This window comes from Temnothorax longispinosus, chromosome 6 (assembly GCF_030848805.1).
Source record: "Temnothorax longispinosus isolate EJ_2023e chromosome 6, Tlon_JGU_v1, whole genome shotgun sequence".
In the NCBI taxonomy this organism is placed as follows: Eukaryota; Metazoa; Arthropoda; class Insecta; order Hymenoptera; family Formicidae; genus Temnothorax; species Temnothorax longispinosus.
In genome coordinates, this window is record NC_092363.1 from 4,590,209 (window position 1) to 4,617,239 (window position 27,031).

The following is a 27,031-nucleotide window of genomic DNA, read 5'->3' on the forward strand; positions in this document are numbered from 1 at the left end:
GGCGTGTTGGTGACTGAAACATAGTGGAGCGGGTGCCTCCAATCCGCCACACGTAACAGACGAAATTCGGACGCAAGCGGCCTTGACCAACTTGACGGCTTCACGTCGACGATACTTCTCCGCGAGCACCCGCATCCGCGCAAAACGAAAGAACCGACATGTGAAACACGCGCGCGAATGTGCGGACGCGGCGTAATCTCGGCGAGTCGCGCCCGCGGCACGTACACATTGCTATTATTAACGATAAACCGTCCGGCGTTAGCATAGAGCACCGCTAAGAATTTTAGCGAAATGATTTAAGCTACGGTAAAGCCAGAAAAAGAGGCGTCCAGCACGTAAACGATACACAGATCTCATAGCGATTAAACTACCTGATTAACTGGTTTACGAATAATTCCAGTTTACGACCGTGCTATCTGCGGATCTTTATGAACACGTATAAGAAAATTTAAAAAAAATAGTTACACGTGCGAGGCACGTGAACCGTGAGTCAGGAGATTACACTTCCTTGAATGGCGAGGAGTGGAAAAATGCGTCAGAAGGGTGTGATAACCTTCGATTATCGGACACGAAAAGAAATGGAGGAATAGGGCGATCCGTTGGTTTTGTCCAATTAATCTCCGGATTTCGTGCAAGGATTCTCTTATTAGGTAACCCACGGAAATGATGGCCGGTTTCGTCTCATTTGATCTCAATGATTGAAAGCGGTATAAATATCTCTCTTTCTTCTCTCTTTCTCTTTCCTGTTCGATTGTAAGATAGAAAAAGCGAATACTTATGTACGACTGCATAAAAATCAGAAAATTCTAGACGGAAGTTTTACAAATGAACCTACGAATTTCTGTAAATCCGCGAGGATTTTGCATATCGCCGACCGGCACACGACGAAACCCTTCTTCCTCCTCTCCCCCTACTGAAAGAGACAAATCAAGACAGATGGAAAACGGGAAAAGTACGGGCAGTGAGAAAGAAGAGTGACAAAAGTGCAACCGGCGAGGAAAAAGGAACCGATTCGGCAAGCTTTCGGCGCGATGCATCGTCCGCAGTGCAGAAAACGGTCTTCCTTTCCCGCGGGAGTCTCGATGTTACTTCGTGTCTTCGCGTCAGCCACGTAACTATTTGAAAGTAACACAAACCGTGAATAAACAACAACGAAATAAGAATACTAATATTGCACGGGAAATCACTCTACCCACTGACCCCAAAATACGCGAATTTATGATTTTATTTCCACGCAATCTACAAAACTATTTTAGTATCGTTAAACAATTTTTTTTGCTCGTCATTCTTTCATTTCATGTTTTTTCGCTCTCTTTACGATTAACATAACCATCAAGGCAATCGTCAGTATTAAAAATATCGCAAAGATACAATTACACGACCTCAGGTCGGGTGTGGAAGGTACAGATTGTAAAGAGTTGGCTACGTCCCTACAAAACGCCATTTCTGTAATTCGTCAGAATTAGAAATAAACCATACTACTACAATTACACGACCATTATATTAATAACCGAAAGATGACTTTCATATTCTCAAAAGATTGACAGACATTCACGTAATAATGTCAATTAGTCTATTTCTCGTATTTCAATAATTTCCAAGAATAATACAAAAAAAATTTATGCCTAATAAATACTTTTTTCTGTCTTTCTTCGAAAACTAATCTCTTGCTAATGTATAATACGATCCACAGCTAAAATCCCGACATAAAGTTTACATTTATTCGCATCACTTCCCATAGTATTCCAGGCGTTTTAATTTATCTCGGGTATTTAATGTAACGCTCGTCTCTTCCCTTGTCGACGAAGGATTCGAATTACAAGTAGCGTACAAGCACCCGGCGGGTGCTTACAACTACGAAGCAGTTACTTTTACAGCAATGGGCAATGTACGGTTGATCGTAGTTACGAGCAAGGAACGAAAGCGATATAAAAGAACCTAGATGCGGTGTATTCCAATCCCGGTAATTCGGCGAAAGAGCTAGGTAGCGATCAAACCGGCGCGAACTACTCCGGATTATCAGCGTCATATCATCGCGATTGTCCGTGCAATCCCACAGTCGTCTCGCGCTTCGGCGCTCGAGCTCGAGATCGAAGTTTCGACAATTGGTTTCTCGAAGTTCTTTGGAAAGGTTTTGGCGCGAAGCGGGGTGAGTGTGAATAACGCTTGTGTGCGAATTTATACTCTGGTACGAATTAGAGATACATGTTTAGTAGCTTCTCTGATATCGTGAAACTGTAGATCTCCACTATGTAGAGAAATACGGAGTATTTGTGGTAAATAACTCTCGATAGTTACTCGAGTGCATTTTCGAGTTTATCATTTCACGTTACTGCTAGTATGATATTATATATTGGATCACATAGTACGTAAAATATTCTCTCTAATGTCGTTATTTACCCTCTCGAGTTTATCTCTAGCAACTTTTTTATTTCATATTCTTTTCTACGTATATATATATATATGCGCAATATGCGCAATGAGGTATAATGCCCGACAATGATCGCTATATTTGCATTATACGCGATTCAAGCGCGACGGTAAGTTCATTGCAGAGATACCCTCAAAGGGTTCGCGTCGCGCGAGATAAATACAAACGGCGCTATATGTATGGGCGTGCAACATTGGGTGATAAATATGGGTAAGACCCCCCTCCTCCCTTTACTCGCTTCGAGTTTTTCACGGCAGCTCCGAGATTCGCGCCGTACACTCGTGCACCGGTGAAATGCATACGAAACGTCAAATGCACTCGGCGCAGTCCATCAAAATGCAAATGTCTTTTATCCACGGTGGTAATATATGCGTCCGTCGAGAATCAGTATTCAGGTTGAACGTGGGCCGATCCGCCCCTGCGGTATCACAGCACGAGTGTGTGCGCGCGATCGTGGATACTACTAGGGAGTTACAACGGGGCGAAGCAACCCTCGAAAGAGATCGTGGCACCCGCAGTACCTCTCCTGGCCAAATCTTTATTTTACGACCGATTCGGTGGATCAATGGCAACCTCGAAGACAGCTCCTGCATCACGATTTTCAGGGCGGAGCGGCATCGATCTTAATTGATATCAGTCTTTGATATCCTGAGTGCGTCAACGTGAATACTCGCGTTTTATGTCGCTCGTAAAGTAGATAAGCAGGATCCAATCTTAGTTAAGTATTGGACTCGGCCGTCGATTTGTAGATTTCGAGGAAATGACTTGCAATTACAGGACTGTTTTCGTAGATGAACGTTCCGAAATTCGTAATTTTGTTTTTAACAGCGGTAATTCTGTTCTTAACGATCGAAAACACGATTTACAAGATTAGAAAATGCAAATAAGTTAAATGAGGTACAGAAATTAAATCAAGTAGGAAAACATTCATTATCGTCAGTACTAGTAATAAACAAGTAATAATTTCGCATTTTATTTATTAAGTAAACGCTTAAAATGCTTAAAAAATATTTGTAGTTGTAAATCCTCTAAAGTAGTCAAGTTTACGTTGACCCATGGATTTTTAGAACTATTAGACATCTTCGTGAGTTCTAGAGTCTTCTTTTTTTCCTGGAATCCTGAAAGGAGAGGGAAAATCCAGTTGATTCTCTGCTAACACTAACTCGAGCCAGACGCTTAGAAAATCGGACGATTCTATCGCATTAAATTGAATTCAGACATTCAATGATGAACTTAAGAAAGTCATTGAGGAAAGAAATAGGGAAGAAAGGGTCGCGATCATTGAGGATTGTATGTATTTTTTATAGACATTGGCTGGGTGTGTTTGTATGTAAAAGGCATTTCTTTTGTAATACTGTTTGTTATTAAATCCGTCGCAACGATTGTCTAAAGAGCTTTTCCGTTGAAGGGCTCGCAACAAAAACGCGCTGTTTCTTTTATTACGAGTACTTAAATAGAATAAGATGTTATAGTCCCTTTCACTTGCGCATCGTAGCGTTAAACTACGAACTGAGACTCTCTCGGAAAAACCAGTTTTAAGATAATGTCTTAACGGCAGGGTGAATCGGCGAGCGTAATATTATGTTGTCCTTTGCGCGAACGATGGCAAGCCAGTAATACCATTGCGCGAGTCTTTTATTATCGATGTCTACATTTTTTACAATATTAATGAATAAAATCGTTTGCGACATTATAATGACATTCTATACAGACTGCTCTAAAATCGTGCAATACCATGCTTTAATTATATTAAGTACATTTTGAACGTCAATTAAATTTACCGAAAATTTTTATATCAAAACGTTGAAGTTACAATAGTTTCGAAGTTATAAGCAATCGATGTTATAAGTAATGAATATCGTGTAATACTTATGCACTTATTGTTAGGCCTTACGCTTGCACGCAGAATATCGACTTGTTATCTATTATCGATTTTCTCTCTCATAGCGCAGATGATATTAATTTTTAACGGTTAACTGATTTGGTCCCTTATAGGTTCTTTCGTTCTAGGCTGTAATAATCATGATATTCTGTAATGATTTTATCAATAGAAAATTTAATTGTCGCACGCAAATTAATTATATAATTATTTTCGTATTGTAAATTTTACATTGCACAAATGCAACGATCTTTTTTTATTCATTGCAAGGAACGATTATTAAAACTTGCACGGTTAGCATTTACGAACCTTTCGATACTTTCAAAAAGAAACAGGTTTAATTGCGTTTAATTAATCGAACCGGCTCGTCGAATATATCCATCATGACGATGAGATTACAACGTAGCGCTATCGTTTGGATTACGTAACAGGGTTGATGCGGAATCAATCGTCTGGCGGCGGTGATTAAAAAAAAAGAACGGTGCAGGAGATGTTCCGCGCAGCCAATGCTGTTGAAAGTTCGAAATACCCGATTTTGTTCAGTTGAACGATCCGGAATGATCGCACCGTTTAACTGATCGCCGATAAAAAAAGCTTAAATGAGTTTCTACACTCCACTCCTTTTCAGTCTTTTGCTTTTTAGCCCTCAAAATATTTCGTACACGCCCTCTCTTCAATCTCTTTTCTTCCCATCTACATTTTAATTACAAAAATATCTGTCAATTTATTTTTGCATTATACACACGGCTTGCTTGTATGTGTATTGATCCTTTTCGGAAAACTCGTGATGCAATTATCTGTATGAGTCTCGTAGCAAATGGTTACCAATTCACGTTATCAATATTGGTAATGTCTGTTTGCTAACTGAGCGGCACATCGTGACAATAAAGCGTTATTCTCGTTACAGAGTAGCGAAATTTTAGATTAACTGCTGTTTACATTGTCATCAATTATGTATCGCATTACTATAGTTTTCAATAATTCGCAAAATGAGATGTGTCTTAAACTAGTCTTTGGAGAAAAGGCGTTTTAATAACCCTTATAGATACTGAAATAAGAACGCAGTTTTATATTTAAGATATTTAATTAATAGTATTATAGTAGCAACAAAATATTTAGATTTTTCGCGATAAGAAATTGTGCGACCGGATATTATTTAGAACAAAATTAACGGTTACAAAGGAATGTTTCGTGTTTCACGTAAAAAGTAATTGACGCTTTCGTAAAATCACTGCAACTTCGTTCAGAGCGATACAGAAGAGTGGGTATTTATTCGACTACGATGGTTGAATCGTAGCTATGTTATAAAAAATTTGCATGCGCAAGCCCGCGTGGAATCGCGAGGGAGGTCTGCATACTAATAAGTTGCCGTAAGGCGCGAGAATACGAGGGGAGGGGGCAGAGAAATTAAGAATGGAAAATGCTGGTCAAACTAAGGTAGTGTAGCGATACTTCAAATATCCAAGCTGCGAATGATAGAAGGAAATGTAGGCGGCGCGAAAAAAAGGAACGCGAGCAAAGTAAAGACACGGAAGTAAAGCAAACATCTCCGTTTCCCGGGAAATTCGCGTTACGAGAACAAGAGCTCGCAGTTCGCCAGTGACGCCGTCTTTTTTCCCTCGTTAAAGAATTTTTCATTGCGCCTTATATAAGGTCGGGCGATTACGAGCGGGTATTGCCGGGAAAAGAGAATTATTCTATCGGGTTAATCGGTGGATGTAACGCAGCGTTGGTATAATATCGAGAGATTACCGAGAATCGTACATTCCTTTCGATATTCCGCGTAACGAGAATTTTAGTTGGAAAAATGTCTCTCTTAACCTGCACCGCACCTTCGTGTTATCATTGCTGTATCAGGAATTATGATATCGCGAGCAGATTGCAGTAGAATTTGGAAAGGGAAATCGGTAAAAGCGTGTAGAAAATCGAGAATGGTACGCGAACTGGCCGTAACATTCTTCCGCGATATAATTGGCAATAATGGATCTGTATCGCACGGAAGATTTACCTTCATGCATCCATGGTTACCATGGAGTCATTTATACCGACCTTCCCCCATATGATGCCATTACTATCCGCGCGTAATAATGGATAGGCCAGTCCGTGAATTCAAATCATTGGATTGATGGAGCACGCAATTGTGCTGGCATAAACCTTTAGATTATCTTTCAGGTTTGGTTTGCCTGCTCGCTATTATGTTTATAAAGCTAATCTAATCTACTCATTGGTAATATATATATATATATATATATTCTATAAACGCTACATTTATAATTTATTGCAATATCCCCAGCAATACCTTTCTATGAAAAAAGGAAAAGTAGTAATGCAATAATGCTAGGTCTACAATGCGAGTCGTAAAGTCGTGAGTCGTAAGAATTGACCAATCACAGTCGATTATTCTCCTCAAATTCGATTGTGATTGGTCAATTCTTACGACTCACGACTTTACGACTCGCATTGTAGACCTAGCATAAGAGATACGTATGTGTGTGAAATTGTTAAACATTTATTAAACTGCCAGAGAGTAAAATAGGCTTCGTTGCATTTGAAACATAACGATATATTCATACAATTTATTATTTGTATAAAATCGCGGCGAGAATCGCGGACACAGATACGAGATCGATTTAAAAAAATGAGTATAATAATTTTGCTTCCTCATAGAGGAAGCTTTGTTTTAATTTAAAATTAGAACTTTAATCGACCCATAATATTACAAACAATTTTTTGTTCGAAATATTAATAAACTACTTTCTTTATAAGCAAATAGTTATTATCGTACGCATAAAAAAATCTGTTAAAATTGATCCATAATATTACAAACAATTTTTTTTCGAAATATTAATAAACTACTTTCTTTATAAGCAAATAGTTATTATTGTACGCATAAAAAAACTGTTTGATATTCGACAAAAAGATTACTATGCGTTCGTCTCGTATTTATTTCTTTTTGTATAAATTTTTTTTATGCTATAAAAGATAAACGATTTCTAATTATTTATCCTTTATAGAAAGCACATTATATTCTATGATATCAAATAATATCATGTGTTCAGCCCAAAAAGGTACATAAAATATTGCTTTAGCGATAACCCAATTCAGAGACGAATATCTATTAACCCTCTCGCAGAAACACCCTCTCGTTTGCAAAATTTATGCGATTCCCGAAATGTTTGACTCCCTCGGACCTCGTGCTGCCAGTACGTGAGATACACCGCAAAGGGCTGCGTTGCCCTCGTTGCCGTACTTTCGTTATTAACCCGCTCATGTCGGGTGGCGGTCGACCGTATATCGATCGATCGTGTGAGAATGACACTCCATCGACTAGATACTTATCGTTGTCTCTTCCTATTCTACCTTGCGTGGAAAGACGAATATTACTTGTTCGCATGTTTTACGTGGCGCGTGTAGCCTCGAGCCTTAACCGAGTCCCATATGCCGCGTATATAGTTCGGGGTGTTTTAAGACGGAAGGCTTTGTGAGGGCGGAGTAAGTGAGGGGACAATGAAAAATCGTTTGCAAGGTGGCCTTCCGACGTCCTTATTTGTCTCATTCGCAACCTGATCAGCGACAATTGATAGTCACACCTCACGAAAAAGGTTTTAATGTCAGGCTGACTCAGCCGGTGCGCATTTGTCCGGAAAGCAATAAAGCTAAGTGTAAACAGAAGTCCTTGCTGGTCAACCCTAGGTCGAGGATGGGGTTACACGTACTTGTTTTACTCACAGTATTACGCATATTGCGTTGAGTGCAAGATTATTCACGCGTAAGAATTTTTTTTGATGTCTTTGAGCTGTTAATCGAAATATCGCGAACACCTGCGCGGATTTCTCTTTATGTTTACTATAGGGAAGAAATACTCAGATATTAGTTGGATCGAGTTGTTTCGCATAAAGCTTTTCTGGGGGGGCTTACGCGTTGTTTTGCGATGTTAATGCGCATACTGGGTACACGTCGAAACTTCGGAACGCTTTTAGCGGCGGTTGGTGGACAAAGAAAAACGTGGAACATGCGAGACACATAAATATGGCTCCTTGTTCAGCAACGTTAGAAGCTTATCGTTATTCCGCACACGTTGGCCGTTCGTCGCAGCCCACAGGCACTAACTATTTACGTTGCGAGTCGTCCAAGAACCTCCCGGTAGATAAACAGCGAGGGGGAAACGGCCACCGCCATCGCCACCCCACGTAGCTCACCTCTCGATGGCTGTAAGCATTTAATTTGCATAGAAACGCGACTAACTTTGGCTATTAAGCGTTCCTTGCCTCGAGGCTCACGCCAGGTTTCAATTACCAGAATGGCAAATCTTGAAGGCTCTCCCTTCATCTTCTCTCTCTCAAGGTTGTCGATTAAATACTCATCGGCATCTATTTCAAGATCGCTTGCGAAAATGGTTTCTTTTATTTAACCACGATTGTGAATTCAATAGACATTAAATGTATAAATGACTATTTATATAAATTCTAGTACGATGTAAAATAGAAAGTTATGAGAGACGATGATCATGAATTTTGCGCTTGAGACGATCATGAATCGTTAAAAGCAGATTTCTTCCTTCAGCGGGGATTCTCAACTTCAGTTTCTCTCATTCGCGGTACCGTTCTTCCCACGATTTACATTTAGCACGCTCCAGCTGCTGAAGCAAAGACCATTTGACAGTAAATTGCGAAACTCAGCCACTTCGTTAGGATGATTTGAACGCGCGATCGCATAAAGCGGAATGCTCGTGGTGCCTTCCACACCGTACACGTGCATTCCTTCCTTATGCGAACGAATGCTTATTCGCAGTATAGTGGCAGAAGCGTTTCGTAGATGCGCTATGCTGCACCAGCACCGACCGTTCGGTGCCTTCGCCGCGAAGAACTACCGCGATGGCTCTTTTCACGAACCATGCTTTCTATCATCTCTTATCGCCCAGCACATCTGCGGCCTCATTTGCAGCCATGCACGGAGTGGCTAGCTATTTCTTTCTCCATCTTTCAGCTTGTTTATTCGCTTTCTCGATAGTCTCGTATCGTATCTCTTTGAATACTGTTGCCTTTCTATGCGATCTCGGTTAAAAAAATGTCTTTCTTTTTTTCCCCGAAAAAAAAACGTCCTTTACTTTAGTGGCAGAAAGTGTTTTAGCGAGTGTTTTATAGCTACACACTCAAAGTATAGTTTAAATGTATTTATTTTACACGCTTATCGTCCGAATTCTTTCCTTTGTGAATATCAGTCATAAATATAAGTGACTCGCTTTATTCAGAATTCGATGCAATTTCTTGTGCGGTCTTAGTCACGGATTAAATCGCTTATTTGCTGGCACACTGCGCTTCTATTCAAATGCTGAAGCGCTCTCATAAATTACGTAAAGTTCGCTTTGGAGACGGGATGGTTACGCTGCCGCGTAAGAAAAAAGCTCGATTTGCATGTGCAATTTCCTGCGGGGCAACGAACGCACGTGGGGCGACCTCCGACTACCGATGGGTAGTCGGTGTGCTGCTCCGCGCGCGTTCAGAGAATGGAACGTATTTCTAATGTAATCGGCGTGTCGTTTTACGTTCGCGAAGCGCAATTGCTGTCTAGAATTTCCATGCTTCTGTGAATACCGCGTCAGGGATGTAAAACGCGTTTATTACCGTTATTAGGGAAAATGACAGCGTTATTAATTCTGGCGAAATAATCGGTAATATCGGGTCGACGTTGCGACCGGCTGATATAAATTTCTGAAGGTTAACCGTAGGAATACCGAGCATTTTTTTGGCTATATGCTTTACTCAACGGCGCATGCGCGCGGCATATATTTGCCCATAACTATTATGAAAAGAAATATAGTAATATGGAAAATATGTAAAAATCGTAAACTTGTATGAATAACAATAAGACATAAATAACAATAAAACATAAATTGTATGTACAAAAGAGAATGGGAAGATTACGGTCTGGATACATGAATATATTAAAAAATTATAACTTTTCTCTGTTTCTCTTTTTTTCTGCTAAACTAAAAACCTGCTATCAGAAAAGATAAAACGAATATATTCTATTCTTTATGAATATGTGGCTTACAATAAATTAAAAATATCTCTGATTTGCTTATTGTTCGTTTTAGTACCGTTACAATTAGAGAGTTTTTGCGATAAAACGCAAGCGTATGTCTGCTTGCCGGAAGCAACGTTAAGGACATTCGCATTTGAGATGCAAATCTCCGCCTGTCGATATCCACAGTATTTCGAATAATCCGACTTTAAATTGGAACTGTCAGCGGCGAACACGTGAATTCGTCGCGTTGTTTTAATTAATTAAAACGACTCTTTCCAAGTGCTTTCTATGCGTACGGCTTTGCATAATGACGAATTGGCGCCCGTTGAAATCGTCGTTCAGTTAACGCACGATCGATCCGTTCTCTGTGTATATACCGCGGCGAACGTGTTGTCGACGGTGGAAGCGTTTCCGAGAGAGTAGAAATTCATAAAATAGTAACAATTAATTTTATCTTTGTACGAATGCGAAGACGATTTCTTCCTGTTGCTTTTGTGCGATGTTCGTCGCACCAACAGCTTCACGGAGATAACGTCGATTGAATCCCGCCCCATCTCCTTTGCAGCAACAGAAGCAAAACGTACGCGTTAAATCATACAAAGCTTCTCATATCCCGTCTGATATTTTTTCCTTCGAAGCAAGAAAGAAATATACGCGCGAGGATTCTTCGAGAGACAAAAAAAGAAAGGACGGCGAAATAGGTGGAAATATTCGTGAGGGTTTACAATAATTTCTGCTGCGCCCCTCGTGGAAGGACGTTTTGCGCGCGTCGGAGAAAATAGCTTTACATATATCAAATACTGGAAATTCGACGAGGGTGGATCGCAATCGATCGCAACATAAGCTAACGGTACTTAGTGCGATGTCACCGAATTTTTTTGCCGACGCGCGCAAGTTTTCCCACTCGTGAACTTATGTTAGTCGATTAAGCAAAAGCGAAAGTTCTCGGTGGGGTCTCGAACGACGCACGTGCGTCCATCCCAAATGAGTGTTGCCGTACACTTGGTGACCGCACTTTACGACTCTCACATTTACCGTGACCGCACGTTTCGCGATGCATACTTTTGTGAAACACGGAACTGAGGATTTTACTTTAAATATTCAGACCATGTAGAGATTTTGTCCGCTTGTCAAGCTTAATGTTCCACGTTATTCTAAACACTATCCTGTTCTTTAAGCACCGCAGTCTTTTTCCTGGTTGCCGGCTCTAGAAGGAACGGAAAGCGAACCGCGAGTATCTTCTAGATTTAATATTTGTTCGTGCGAGAGAATGTGCACGCAGTGTGCGGCGCACAAATGAGATACGAGCTCTCATTTCCTTGTGCATTGGGCTCTTTCTCTTTAATGTACAGAAATATCTTTCTTGTGGATTTTCTGTAGTATATGTATATCGCGTCACGTGTCGTTCTAGATAAAATCAATAAAATATATTTCGCCTGACAGTGTGTGGAGTAACGCATTAACGTAATATCGGATGCGCGCATTGATTAAATTGATATGTAACTAATTTGATTGCCACCGTCAGTTGTCAAATAGAACATGTGTGTTATAAATGAGTGAGAGTAATAAATATCGCGTCAATTGCGACCGACATATAATAACAATTGCTCAAAAGTATCACGAATCGAGAGAAAAATCGTGTCATGATATCTACTATTACGTATTGCATGTTTGATTCCGGGCGTTTGATCTTCTATCGTTCCAAAGAAAGCTACATTTGTAACTTCAATCCTTTGTCAATATGTTATATCTTCGAGACATGATCCTCCTTACAAATGTCTCAAGAATGTTCACAAACGCGCGAGATACTGGATTCTCAGCATCTCCTTTTTCCTCTGCTGGTTCGCGAGTTATAGAATATAAAACTCGTTTCGTATTTATGATTTTTTGATCTTCACAGTCGACACTACGATCGTATCACGTACGTCGTAAGCGTGCACTCAACGAGGCGTCTGATCGAACGATTTCAAATGCACACGGTCCGATTGGAAAGTGTATTTACGACGGATTCATTGTCACGTAGCGCCCGTTTAGGAAGAAACCACGTTTCAAAGGAATCATTATTTTGCCCGATGCAATGGTGCGAAAGAAGTGACAAATTGAAAAACCGTCCCATGACCAAGAACGCGTTTGCGCGAGAGCCGACTGCAAAACCCGTAATACTCGTCGAATATCCCTACGGCTTCGGTCGTTGATCCTGATCCACGACGGAAAACTCGCGGTAATAACCGGTAATTCACATTCAAATGCGCCGAGCTCGCATGAACGGAAAATAATGACTCGTCGACAAAACAGTAAAAGTAGCACAGAAATTCGCTGAAAAGATGAACTCACCATTATCGTCGACTTCCCTCTCGATGACGGCGTGTAACACACGATCCCTCGCGCTTGCACTGTGAGAGCTGCACGTTCCTTTTTAAAACAATCGTTCCATCGCATGTAATCCGATGGTCGTCACACTGCGCACTTGCGTCGACGCAGCAACATTCTTATCCCGACAAACCAGCAACGTTCAATTGTGGGCAACATATCTGAGAACAGAAACGTTACGATTGATTAGATATCAACTTGAATAATTTCATACTGTTAAACATTGCAAACGTTTTCGATTTTGTTTAGAACGTATTAAAAATGAATATAAAATGTTTCAAGAGTTTACTGCAAAGGAAATTTAAAGAGTTCCTAGATTGAACAACTCTACATATACAACCACGTAAATAGCGAAGATGCATAAAGTTTGCTATTCAAAATTTCAAACTTTCCTCCACGCCAACTAGATATAGCACAGGTGATCCATCAATAAGAACGTATGCCGAAATATACGTACGGTATGTTTATACGAGGGTATAGAATTCTTCATAATTCTGATGTCAGTCCGCGGATACGTAAAATTCGACAACTTAAAATTCTCCCATGGTGGAGCTGCAGCGAGCATTATCTCCGCTTATAAGTAAGTAACCAAGAGAAACTTGGAACACGAAACAGGAAAATTACTCCTTTGACACGTTACAGGTAATCGTGAAGGAAAAAGGCTGCGAGCTGGGAATGTGGAGAGGCGAAAGAGATGGGTAGCCAGAGAACGGAGGACTTTCAAGAAAACTTGCGAACCCGAGGGAACGCTTGAGAAGCTTTATAACTTCGACAACCTTAAATCGGCAAAACTGCCGCGCCTCTGGTGATCGTAGAGCGCGTCCAAGGCGGAATGAGGAAAGCGGGAGCGGGGAGATCAAGTCGACGGGAAGGATAGTCAAGCCAGTCCGGGAAAAGGGAAGGAAGCGCGAAGAAAGTAGTTGCACGTACTCTACTTCGTGAGATAGAACGGGGATAGCGAGATGACTATGATCCCCCGCCGTTCTCCGTCTTCTTTGATGAGACGACTTGCCCTATAGAGCTTGAGTACTTCGGTTACGTCCGAGTATACGACAAAGTAGGATCCATATCTCCAGACTCTTTACGATAAAACAACGCGATTAAGCATGTCCGTTGATGAGTTTCGGTATATCAACGATTAGAATTACTTATATATATTTTTCACTGATCGTATCTTGATACGAACACCGTTGAATTGCGTTTATACGTAAATAATTATGGTATAATTAAAAGAAATAATTAAGGAAATGTAAATTCAACGAAGAAAATTAACGTGTTCTTTTTCGAAATACGACTATGTACCTGCCTCTGGAACAACGGGCTGTGTAATGTAAGTTAATTACATGTTATGATGATGTATAGCACCGCTAGAATAAACAGATGGAAAGCTGCATAGCGTGTATAAGCTAAACAGTATTTTTCTCTTTAGGTCTGTACATATATCGAATTAGTTTTTTAACGTGGTTTATATGAAAAAAAAAGTATAAAATATCAAGAACTTTATCAAATTAAAAGATAGTTCTTTAAGAAACAAAAACGTAATTCATATTTATTACATTTCCGTATTTCATACATTTTTTCATAACGTCCCGCATTAATAGAAAAAAATAATAATATTACACTGTGTATCTTGAATAACGTTGGAGTATCGTACGCGACGCGTGCGACAATCGAAAGTGAAAGATCCCGTAACGATAAAGTGGTGCAGTCCGTGGTTTGTCGGGGTGTTGGAAAATACCTGCACGCCCCTCTAGTCTGCTGTCTGCGCGACGAAGAGTCGCGTCGGGGGTCGCGTCGTCGGCCGAGTCACCCCTAGGCGACTCACGCCCTTCGCCTTTCCCTCTGTACAACCTTCCCACCCTTTCCCCCTGGTATTCCGCCGCCCTTCAGAAAAACTCGGGCTTGCATTCAGTAAAGAGACAGCCTATCCACGTATATGGACAATGGGACCAGACGCCCAACCTAACGCCCCCCCTCTCCCCTCAACACCCTTTCTTACCTAACCACGCGTGCTTGCGTGTCTGCGTGCAGCGTGTCTACATGTCTACATGTGTACGTGAATGTCATCGCCATCGAACTTCACTTCGTGTCTCATCTTCGCCCTTGACAATGATATCTGGTTGCTTTTTCCACGATGATGTTCGCGCGCTCTCCGCATCAGACATATGCTTTTCCGGTACAACGGCGTGGAAAACAATTATCTGCCCCGCCAGATACGGAGCTACACAGTTCCGTATCTGACCGTACAGACTTTCGCTCGTAAATCCGAATTAGAGGCAACGTGAGTCGCCGCGCGATCAGACACCTCTTATGCAGGCACGCGTACTGTAATTAACTCTTCCGCGGTCATGTAAAATCCAATCTCATCAAGAGATCTGTAATTTTCTATAAAGAACTAAATAACTCCGTGTAAACATGTTTCGGAATTCTATAATTTAAATATATACATATAAGATATAGATAGGAAAATTTCAATATACTACGGGAAATCGAAAAATACGAGAATACGCGAATCGAAAAACTTTTCATAAGTTTTTCATAAAAAGCGACCAAAACCTACGATGTTCCATTACAAAACAAACGTAACCTGCATATACGTGGACAGTTCCATTCTTCCTCCATGCGTACATTCTTGCAAGTGCGAACTTTGTGCGAACCGGCGAAAAGCATTTACCGAAGTACTGGCATTCACACCCTCGGCGAATAACGCAGACCAGCACGCGGAAAGTACGAAACAGGAAGACGCCAGATCCTTTTGTTTCCGAGCGTGTTCTTCGTCTATCTTTTTTCCTCTTCCTTCCTCTAGTTGTCTTCACAGTCAGTGATTGTGTACACTCATTCAGACTGAAATGGTTCTCTCATTTGTTCTTATTTTATTTTTGCACCTTCACCGGGCTCGCTGCATGCCGCACCTCGCTCAAAAGTAACGTAGCATCTCTTACGAAAATATTACATCTACTTGTGTACGGCGGATTCCGTCATTCACGTGAACGAATCCAGATCACGGGGGTGGCTGCCAGACAACCATCGTGCCAGCCGTCAAGAGTTTCGCGCTGTGTAATGTTTTTCTCCAGCTGTGGAACAAAAATCCAGTCGCAGTTCACCTCCGCCACATTTCTGTCAACGTCGTCGCTTTTTTTCCAACTCGTTGATGAGAACTCTCAGTCATAGTGTATACAGTGGCTAAATGGCTTTTTTCGAACCGTGAATATATTTTTGATTCAGTTGTGGTAGTAGTATAAAAGTGAGGAAAAGTAAAAGTTTTAGTAGAATTGAGTACGACAATTCGCTTCACTGATCGTATCATCTCGCAAGTAAATACCGATAAAATTATTTATGTTACAAGAAAAAAAGAAGATATATTAACTGTACACGTTATACTAGATACAAATTTGAATTTGTTAAAGCTCGCATAGATGATCGGATTTGCATCGATGTTAAAATATCCGATGCTTAAACTCTCGAAAATTTACAGACTGTATTAATGATTCCGGGCGTTGCAGGCCATCATGTCGCGGGATCTATCACCGGGGATTTGGTGCTACGCTGTCAGAGAATCTCTATAATACCCAAGTTACAGCACCCTTGCGCTCACCTCTGACCGCCTCCCCTTAACAACAGTTCAATTAGTTCCGGCTTAACGGCTCTCAGTTCCGGTGACTCGTGACCGGAATCTCGGACAATTATTCCTTGGACGGAAACGGAACATCTCAAATTTCCTCCCCTCACCGACATCAAAACTCGTAGATCGAGTGCTGAACAAATTTCTTCCACACGCGAAGTTTTTATTGGGACACGTGACGTAAATTACTTCGATATCCTTCTTGACTCGAGATCGTTTCTCGAGGAAATAGGTCATGATGGATTTTCAATAATTATGTTTATATTTGTAAATTCGAAAATACACCGAAATATTTTTACATATACACGCTATACTTCATCTACAAGTAGTGTCCATCAACGACAAAATCAAAATTAAAAGGACTATTATAAAACACAGAAATCTTTAAAGTCAAATCACCGTATAGGCACCCCGTAGGCACTTAACATTATTTTACAATGTTACGCCTCAATTCCTCTCCAAGATATATGTTTGAACAATCGGTTACGATTTAAACACGGATTTATGAAGCAAATTATTAAGTCAACCGAAAGTTAACGTGTTTGCAAAAGGTGGCTCAATCAAGCGAAGTTAAACTAAGTGGAAGGAAGGTAGATCAGAGATCGTAAAATCAAGTATCCTGAAAGAGCTGCCGGAGATCTGGAACAGCAGTCGGGCGCGCCTTAATGTGTTTGCCCGCGAAAGTGCCTATCCGGAAACGTCTAGGAAATGAAATAGCGTTGCGTACGTAAACGAGCTGTCAGAGCACTGGCGAGTAAATAACTAACTTTCTTCACCGAGCCGTCGCAGTGCCTTAAGCCGCTACGGAGAGCTCATTACGAGCACGACATGTCCCGCGTTTTCGTAAAGTTTCTACGATAAGAAAGACAGCACGATAATTACAGAACTACGTCTGCGCCTCGTAGATCGCTGAATAAACCGAAATTTGTGCGTAATATTTATGACGTTAAAACCGGCAGGTGCTACTGCTAATTTCAGAGTATTGCGATTAAATTACCGTACTTTGAGCGGTACTGACATTTCGTTACGTGTATATATATTAGGGTATGTATTTCGGTGATATTTTAAATTCGCACGACCGTTGTGCACAACCAAGAAAGAAGGATCAGATGCTGACGGAAAGGAAACGACGAAAGGAGCACGAAGGAAATTGCCGCCAATCAGATCTTCTCAGGCTCAAGAAAGACAAAGATTTATGAGAGGGGCGTGAACTCGTTCTACTCAAATCTAGTGAAATTGTCCTTAACGCAGGAAATGAGCCATGGAGATAAAAACCTTGCTAAGAAACATATTCGGACGAAATAATTACATACTATCTGAAACTAAAATTAATAATCTCGTGACAGTAAAATATCATGGGTCCTCGTCAGTTCGTGGATTGATATAATTCAACGTCGTGCATGTTGACGTTAGAGATATTACTATTACAGAAAAATTACCGAATAAATATTCTGGAAATTCTTATCATATGAATATATAAAAGAATAGTTATTTTAACAGCGCAAATTTGCTGGAGAGATATGAATCGATTTTCTTTTCTTATAACATATTGGAAAGCTATTATTTTTAAATAGGAATAATAATCCGTTGAATATGGATTTTTACGTAGTAACTGCGTATGCAGTAACATTGAGAAAAATAATATTTTATTATGGAAATGCACATATTTTCGGACAATATTTTTTTATACGTTGATGCATATTCATTAAAGCATTGACCTCGTCGTTAGATTCGATATCCCATTTTCACGAAGTACGCTGTCGATAAAAAGTACAGATACTCTATATGTTTTTTCCATCAGAAACAAAGTGTATTAATGAACTCCGTCTGTAAATACATTCGGTCAATTCTAAAAAAAATTCGATAACGCAGTACAGCATGAATACAGAAACTATATACTATGCCCTGAGGTTTCCAAAAAGATGAGATATTGGTTATTCAGGAAATTGGATGAGATATTAGTTAATATGTATAAAAGCAAAAGAGAGAGTAATTATCAAAAGTTCAGTCCAGTATTCTAAAGATAATGATCGTCATTCGATAATTACTAAGAGTCACGAGTAATATCAAGTGATTAAGGTTTTCGGTCGTACTTTTAATTAATTAGCTAGCAAAAACTTATATATACCGTGTGCCTAATATATCATATATATCAAATACATCATATATATCATATAATTAATTAATTGAGAGACATGAAATATGAACGTGCATTACGTAATGATTGTCGTGTTAACATCAAATTCACACAAACGCATTTCCAATTTATATGTATATATAAGTATAATATATCACATGTATCAGAAAATAAATATTTGTTTATCGTTAGATATAAACGGTAAATGCGATATCAAATGAAATAGCGTTCGTGGATGTGTGAGCTTCTCAGCTGAAAAGCTGGAGACAAGATTCAAGATAGTCAACTCCGTGCAGACGCTAGTCCGAAGAGAGAGCGAAAGACGAAGAGAGCATTATGGGTGGTCGTGAAGGAAGCGGGGGTGGATGGCTTATGGATTCTCTCTTTCTCTCTCTCTCTCTCTTTCTCTCTTGAACTTTCGCGCGGTAACCCTTCGTATAAAAGGTTGGGTTAGTGTCAGAACAGTTAGGTCGTCGACGTGACCCGAGAGTTCGCCTGGAACAACCTCCATTTGTACAGGGAATTACATCCGCGAAGGAAGAAAAAAAATATTTCACTGCCCGCACACCGCCCTATCGTCCTGCCTATCAAAAGCAAAAGATGGAGGTTTCGAAAATAACGAATTGTGGTGTTTCCATGGATATTGCGAAGGATGAACAATAACGTCAGATGTTTCTATAACGTGCTCTGTTGTATCTGCTAACGTGTACCATAATTGAACGACGATAGATCGAGCAGATATTTCCTGCGGCGAGTCGTTATCGGCCGTAAAAGTATTGTGTAATATAGCGTTGAAAAATGATTGATCGAGGTCAATGGTGATGCATTAAAAGTTCTAGACTGATATTCATAATCGGACAGTCGGATCTTATTTCAAAACAGCCTTAAGTAATATCTTAAGATGCTAACACGGTAATTGGTTCATAATTGGTTCATAATATATTAAGATTGCACTTAAATATAAGATCCAACTATAAATACCGGGCATAGGTACAATGAAACAAACGTGCGTCCGAAGAAATGAGAGTAATATTCCACTGAGCCATCTAATATTATCGTTAACTGCAGCACACGTGTGGCAGTAACGTGAAAAATGATTATAATATCGAGGTGAAGAGCCGCAGAGACAACTATGTCACGGACAATCACCAGCCATAGTATATCTTCTTGATCGATACATTATAATATATCGATCAAGAAGACGCGGTTTCCATTGTCCACCAATAGCGCGCAGAAATGTAGTTCTATTGCACACGTTGAATGATGACGCATATTTGTCGGATAGAAAGAGAATAATGCAATTCTAGTTGCCGTCCGCAATCTGCATCGATTCTTCATTTGCATGTAATCTACTTCATTCATATTACGCTTCGTTCCCGCGGTACTGCTCGCATCTGAGAATTACGTATTTTTCAACGGGATCTGTTTTATAAATAACTGCCCCATTTTCCTTTAGCAAAAATCATAGATCATATATTAGTCCGCAGCAAAATAATAAAGCATAGAAATATATAATATTATAACGAATAATATTATGAGGAATTACGAATTTATAACATAAATTTCAAGAAAGCATCACTCAATTTTCTTTCCATCTTTTAATGCCTCATATCATATAAATGTTTATATCTGTCCTACTAATTTTAATCATTTTTTTTTCTTTTATAAAATGCAACTGTAATATATTCGTTCAAAAAGAAAATTCCAAGGAAGCAATTATTACACACTCTCACGCTTGGAAAGTAGCATCGATCGTGAATCGGCCCCGCGTACATTGGTCTCGCAATATATTTGGATTACCCGCATATTGCACCGCCATAACGGCCTGCATTCGCAGAAGGCATTACGCCCTTTTATCCACAATATCCTATAACCACGCGATGTACGGGAATTAGGGCTGATCGACGACTACAGGGATTTCAAGGTATTCGTACACGCGTGCCACCAGGAGATCGGTTTAAGCTGTCACGATATCTTCCGTCGCGCCTCTTGGGGGTTCTTCATGATCCCGGACTAACGGCACCCCCGACGCGATTTTTAATGACAGACGCGGAGATTATTGTTCGCGGCGAAAGTAGGTTCAAGGTAAATGTCCACGTGGCATGTGATTTATGAATGAAAGAGGGAAGGTACGATGGCACGCTACTGCGACAAAAAAGCGCACGATTCGCGATCTATCATGTCGCGCCGAGCCAGTCGTACATACGTTTGTTCGGGCAAACACACGCTAAACACAAACAAAGCTTATGCACGCTCGCTCGCGCGTTATCGCACGAAACAGCGCGCGGTTGTCTGTCACAGTTGACATCGTTATTAAGCCGCTCGACTCTTTTCGGCATCGGTCGGACAAGGAGAAACTAGTTGTAATGAAAAATGACATTTCCCACCGTAATGGTAACCGACCGAAACTCCTCGTATATTTTGAGACCGCATAAATTACAGTGCGTATAACAGAAACTTCTTCAAAGGCCATAAGTGAAATCTTATCGTGATCTCTCATTTGTCTTGAAATTCCAGTAATTAGATCATTTCCCGACCGAACAAACCTTGAAGCTGCGCGGATGATGTATGAACTCCATGTCATCGGCATCGATATTAATCGTCCTTCTTATATCGCGGTGGTCAAAAGAAATATGGCTATCCGATGGCGGGCATGCGGATAAATGGCGTGTTTCGGCGGCTGCTTTCTTCCGCACCCTTACATCTGTAAATCCGCACTGTTCGCGCGGGATTGAGTGGCCCCCAACGATAAGCCGAAAGAGCAACGCCTGCATCCCGTCGTTCGTGGAGAACGCCATATTTTACAGTATCAATCATAGCGCGCAATAAACGACCCCGTAAGGGTAGCGGGGGTTGGGTTGCTAAGATACAGAACCGGTTAATGGGACTATTACATCTAGGCCGAGCTACCGTGGGGCTGAATCCACGGAGAAAACCGGCAGGGTAGCAAGCAGGAAGAAACACACCCCCTGGGCTAGGGGGTGACGTCGTCGCAACGTGCTACCAGCTGTGACTTATGACGTATCACGGCGCACAAGCGACATAGCCCCGTGGGTGAGCTTCAAAACTGAGCTACGCGTTCAATAAGTCATGATTTATCGAGAGGCACGCCACTGCCAGGCCTTAAATTGTTTTTGTCGCAATAACATCGCCGGTTTGTCGACGTAGCAGTGGAAAAATGACAATATAAGAGAGTTCGCTCGCGCAACAACGACCATTAACTTCGAATAAAACAATAGCTGTTATAAGTGACTGATAACTCGGATAAGTACATGCAATTTTCAACAGTTAACATTTCTGTAAAAAAAAATTAAAAGAGAGTATAAGCACGTTTATATATAATCACTCTTTTTCAATTCGCTAAATTTTCTTAATTCAGCAAAAGTCACGTAAATGTGGCACGAGTCAAGAGACAACTATTTTTGGGATTCGTTTTAATTGGGAATAGTTGCATGTCGAAAACCGCGATCGAAAAGCAAAAAAGAGGATTTAATCCGCCAACAGTGAAAAAAACTATTTCGTTTTGCTCGTATACAGCAATCTTTCTGAGCGGATTAAATCTGCGCGGAGAATTTGTGCGCGGTCGGTAGCCGCTACCGTTGGAACGCAGAGAGAGAGAGAGGGGGGGGGAGAAGAGAAATAAAAATGGTAACGATGCCCGGGATATTATCGACAGATTAAACCGCCGTTCATTTGCACGTCTACTGTTTTAAAAGTAATTACCTCGTTGTCATCGACAGACCGCCATCGTACCACGCGGTGACTCAACAGCTGGCCGAGGGCGAACCTCTTCATTATTTTCCAATACCTCTGTACTCGGTATGATATCTATGGGAATAGAAGTGTATACCGGTTTCATGTACGAGCGAGTTTGCGATTGGAATGCAGCGACAGCTTGGAAACTGGCGCGACAATCGTATTTGTACTACTCCTATTAAATAAACTTTCCCCACACAGCCTCACGTACACACGCTCCCGCAAACACACATTTTCTTCTTGCTCTAGTACTCTAGTCGAACTTTTCACAATAGACATTCAAAGACATCGACGAGAGAACGAATGTACGTACAAATCAGATTTAACCGAGCAATCTCAAAATTTAATATAGTCGTGTGAAACAGCATTTACAAGTATGCAATTATCCAGCAGAGAAGCTTACGATTTGCAAACGAGTTAACGAACGAATAACGATGCAAGCAAGATTCTTAAGATACGGACGCGATAAAAAACGTTTACAAGCAAAACGATTGTTCTAATCTTTGTACGATATTTTGTCTGTAATTCTTCGAAGCGCGTATATAACAAATATTAATCGAAATATGACGAATAATACAACAAATCCAAAATTTAACGCGTTTACTATCTGTCGATTACATTTATATATATCAAAATTAAAAGCATGCCTAAATTTCGACTTTTCTACGTTTCTTAACGTATTCTCACATTCGTTCTGCATTTTTCCTATCACTCCTCTCTCTCTCTCTCTCTCTCTCTCTTTCTCTCTCTCTCTCTCCCCATCACCCCTTTCTCTTTCTCCTCCTCTCTCTCCTTCTCTCTTTCACGCTCGTGAGTAAACATTTCAAGCGACTTTGAAATCGTTCACTGGTTAAATAGCCCCGCGACCAAAGCAATTCCGTGTTGGAGTGTTTCGAATCAAAACACCCTCGAACTGTATTTAGAAGTGATTGTCTGTTTGAGCTTTGGAGATTGCCAGCTTCCCGATTGTTATTGACGTGCAAGAGCCGAGAGGGAACACGCTGAACATTACTGATTATAAATCCGGTACTTTGGTCAGGATGCTACTAACACAAAACGCACATGTAGGATCATTAATGTACCCCTCAATAACTGAGCCTATATATTTTTAATGCGTATATAAAGATATCTTCTTCGTAATTTTGCTAATACTTTGATCGATTAAGGGTTAATTGGGTTAACTACTTAACCGTATTTCTACGTAAGACACGAAAATAAACTCGACAACATTATACGAGAACTCGCGATTTCGGTGCTCGAGAAATACTCTTAACAAGCTCGCGATTGAGACTCGTAATCGTGGCACGATCTCACGATTTGCGATCAAATATTGCATCCGCGATAAGTTTCGAGATTTTTTAATCATAAAGCATGTGGAACTTGTTCCACTTATATCTCTCATCGCAAAATTCAAATTCTCTGCGTAACGAGAAGGCTGATTTGCATAAAACACGTTCTCGGATAGTTACACGCGTTTTGCGAGGATTCGACCTCTCTTCAGAAGAACACCAAAAGCAATTCGAACAGAAATCGAAGCGAAGCCTTGATTACCAGCGTGACTAACGAGACTTCGTTCTTCGTCGGGAATGAGAAGGACCGTCCGTTCGTTCGTTCGTTCGACTCTATCTACTGAAGATCGATTTAGCAGCGCCATGCCTCATCGATTCCACGACAATGAGAGATCGATTTCACATTTGTAATCGAGCGAACGCCGTGTCAACTTCTATCCCTACGTTCGCCCTATCCGCTCTTTAAAAAAGGGATAGAAAAGCGATACGATCGAAACGAAGAATCGACAAAGGCCATTGTAGCCCACACATAATCGCCGAAGTAAGAATTCAGGTCGAAAGCGAAAAGGGGGGGGGATCGAAACAGAGAGAAAAGGCATGCACACGTGGATGCAATAATCTGTCGCGAGCGCAACCACGCGCGAGAAAAATTTCGGAAATATTCATTTAAAAAAAATCCAGATCAAATCATATTCCGCCAAAAATGTGACGTTTCTATACATAAACAAACAATGTGCAAATGCGCGCTGCGTCTATTTTGCATTTGGCAATAAGAAAAACACGTATACATCAGCGCGAGAAAAAATTGTGCAGTTCCAGCATTTTGGAGGATGCAACATCGCGATGCGAGGCGCGCAGCAAAACGTTATATTTTATATAAACACATAAAATACACGCATGTTTTATTGATCCGAAATATAGCCGGTTACACGCGCGCACGGATTATGCGTAGGCGAATGTTGCGAGGGATAAGCAGGAACGGGGAACACAGGGACAAATATTTGCCGCGAGATATATTAGAGATTGCGAGTAGGTCATTTTGGGACTACGTATGTGTATATGCCGGGGCATGTACATATGTGCATACAAAAGCATATAGACGCAATAGAAGCTCCATAACTTAATACACGCTGTCCCGCTGCACGCGTAGGATAACGGCACGAGACGGCCCTGTTGAAGGATAGCCGATGTCGAAGCGCATTCTTCGTCCCGCGCGCCATCGTCGATATCACTCCGAATCCGACGTCGTACGGAGAAGCTTTGGTGTGAAGAAAGTTATGTAATACACCGGGTATACGTATGGAATTAAGCGGAACGAGAAATTCCTCTCGAAAAACACCGACAAGCCAAGGATATTGTTTAATGAGACGCGCTGAACGGCGATGAAAATTTATATTGTATTTATATCGCGCGCAAAATAATCATAACAATTCTTGCAAATATTCGTAAACATTTGTATACATTTAATCGAATATCGATAACAAAAATAATTCAATGGAAATGAATTTCAAAATCGTGCGGCGCGGGAGCGCTCCCCGCTATTGTTTTATTTCGCTCGCTGTATGCATGGGTATCCGTAGGTGTGAAATAACAAACACCACCACACAAGCGGATATACATATGCCGTATATATATATATACATACGGGGCATGTAAACAACGGCCAAAATTTCGCGGCGGATCAAAGCGAGTACCAATCTAAGCCCGCGAGCGCAATGCGACATTTCGGAGCAAACTCGACGGAAATCATAAAGCCCGATAGCTAAGCAAAGAAATGACTAATACTACGTTTACGCGAGCGTTACTTCTGTAGTAACTTACGATAATTTACTCCGCGTAAACGAGTGATATATCGTAAGTTACTACAGAAGTAACGCTCGCGTAAACATAGTATAATTCACACAGTTATTAATTTTCTCACTTCCGTCAACTAGCAGTCGCGTATTACACCAATTGTCCGAGTGCTCCTTAATGAAACAAAGTCGCAAAAATATATTTTTCGACACTCCTCTCAGATTATTTTGTAAGACTGCGTTCCAAAACCACACTCTTAGCGTAAAGAGCGTGCTCTGCCCTTGTCCAACTTTCTGTTAAGTAACAAAGATAGAACGACGCTCGAGCGTTAAGAGCATGGTTCTGGAACGCAGCTTAATTAACGCAACGTCGCATACAGCGACTAAAAACTTTGTCGGCCGTACGAACGTAGCACGACGTTCAAAATCGTTCGCGTTGGCTTTAGGTACGAAAGAAATGCAAATACTGCGTCAATGGCGTTCAACTTTTCAAACAGAAAGGCGTTATAGTACACCATCGGACGCGAAACGAGAATTCGTGCTCATTGACGTGTCCGCAATTTGACCGACTCTCGTCTCGCTACCACGCGAATGAATGATTTCAGGTTATCGCGCGGAGATAAGATCTCGTGCCAAGACCTTGAAGCACTTACTCGATCGATGTCGCGTTCACGCGAATCCCGCGTCCCAGGCTGCCGTCCTGATTCCGATTGCGAGCTGCTGCTGCCGCCGCTGCTCCACCGAGGTTTTCAGTCTATAGCACGATCGTTCGTTGGTTTACACTCACCCGACGGTTAATCGCGACGTCACCGACGAACTAATCGAGCTGATCGCGCTCGCTTTCCCGCTTTCCCGCTTTTGCTAGCGAATGCGACGCAAGCTCGCCTCCTCTTCGAATCTACCGCCGCCACTCGCGCGCGCGTTTGCTCCGCGACACGACGCCGACTGGGACACGATACTCGCCCTCGCCCGCAGTTCTCCTCGCACCTCGGGCTCCTTACGTCGTCACGTAAACATGATCGCGCGCGTAAACAGGAGGAGCGGTGCGTCGCGCGGTCAACGTTAACGGTAGGCGATTCCCGGAATCGGCGTTTTCTTCGCGCTCGAGATTCGGGGGAGATCGGGGCCGCTCGACCGTCATCGGTCGCGCGACGCCGGCTTCGTCTCCGCTGCGATCACGTCGATCACGTCGCGCGACAACTTCATGCCGCTCCTCGGCGGCGAGATGTGGCTCGCGCGAGATCGCGGCGGCGATGGCGATATTCACCCGCGCGCACGTAACGAAAGCACGCACGCAGCACATACACACACACGCGCGGCGAGCGGTGAGTGTCCACTCGAATTCTCACTTGCGAATTCTCTCACCGCGAAAATCCCGGAGCGACGACGCCGGCACGGCGAGAGAGAACGATCTCGGCGCGAACTTGGGCGCGTTGCTCCACCGCGGCGGCGTTACGCCGCTCGACGTCCACATGTGACCGCACCGAAACTGGGGCACTTCTCGCGCACACGTCTCTCTATTCCTCTCTCTCTCACTCACCCCTCCCCCACGCCGAATCTATCTGTGTCTGTGTCTCTTTTGCTCCTCGAGGGAAACGGAGCAACGTCACGGCACGCGCGCGCTCGCACGGCGCGACGCGGCGCGTTGTTCCCCGCGAAGGAACAATAAACGGCCGGAGGACGGACGGCACCTCGAAAGCTACGCGACGGCCGAGAGAGCGTCGCGG

The 27,031-nt window shown here is 41.7% G+C and overlaps 1 protein-coding gene across 1 annotated transcript in view; it reads right to left on the reverse strand.

Annotated features, from left to right (window-relative positions):
- Sema2a (Semaphorin 2a) overlaps nucleotides 1-26,240 on the reverse strand; it is a 254,585-nt gene extending 228,345 nt beyond the window's left edge. Inside the window, exons 1-2 of the mRNA XM_071781046.1 lie at nucleotides 25,958-26,240; nucleotides 12,672-12,868 (exon numbers count right to left, since the gene is read on the reverse strand). Coding sequence (XP_071637147.1) covers nucleotides 12,672-12,776 — 105 coding nt within the window. The 5' untranslated portion in view covers nucleotides 12,777-12,868; nucleotides 25,958-26,240. The remainder of the gene's footprint in view (nucleotides 1-12,671; nucleotides 12,869-25,957) is intronic.
- Between the last annotated feature and the right edge of the window lie 791 nt (nucleotides 26,241-27,031).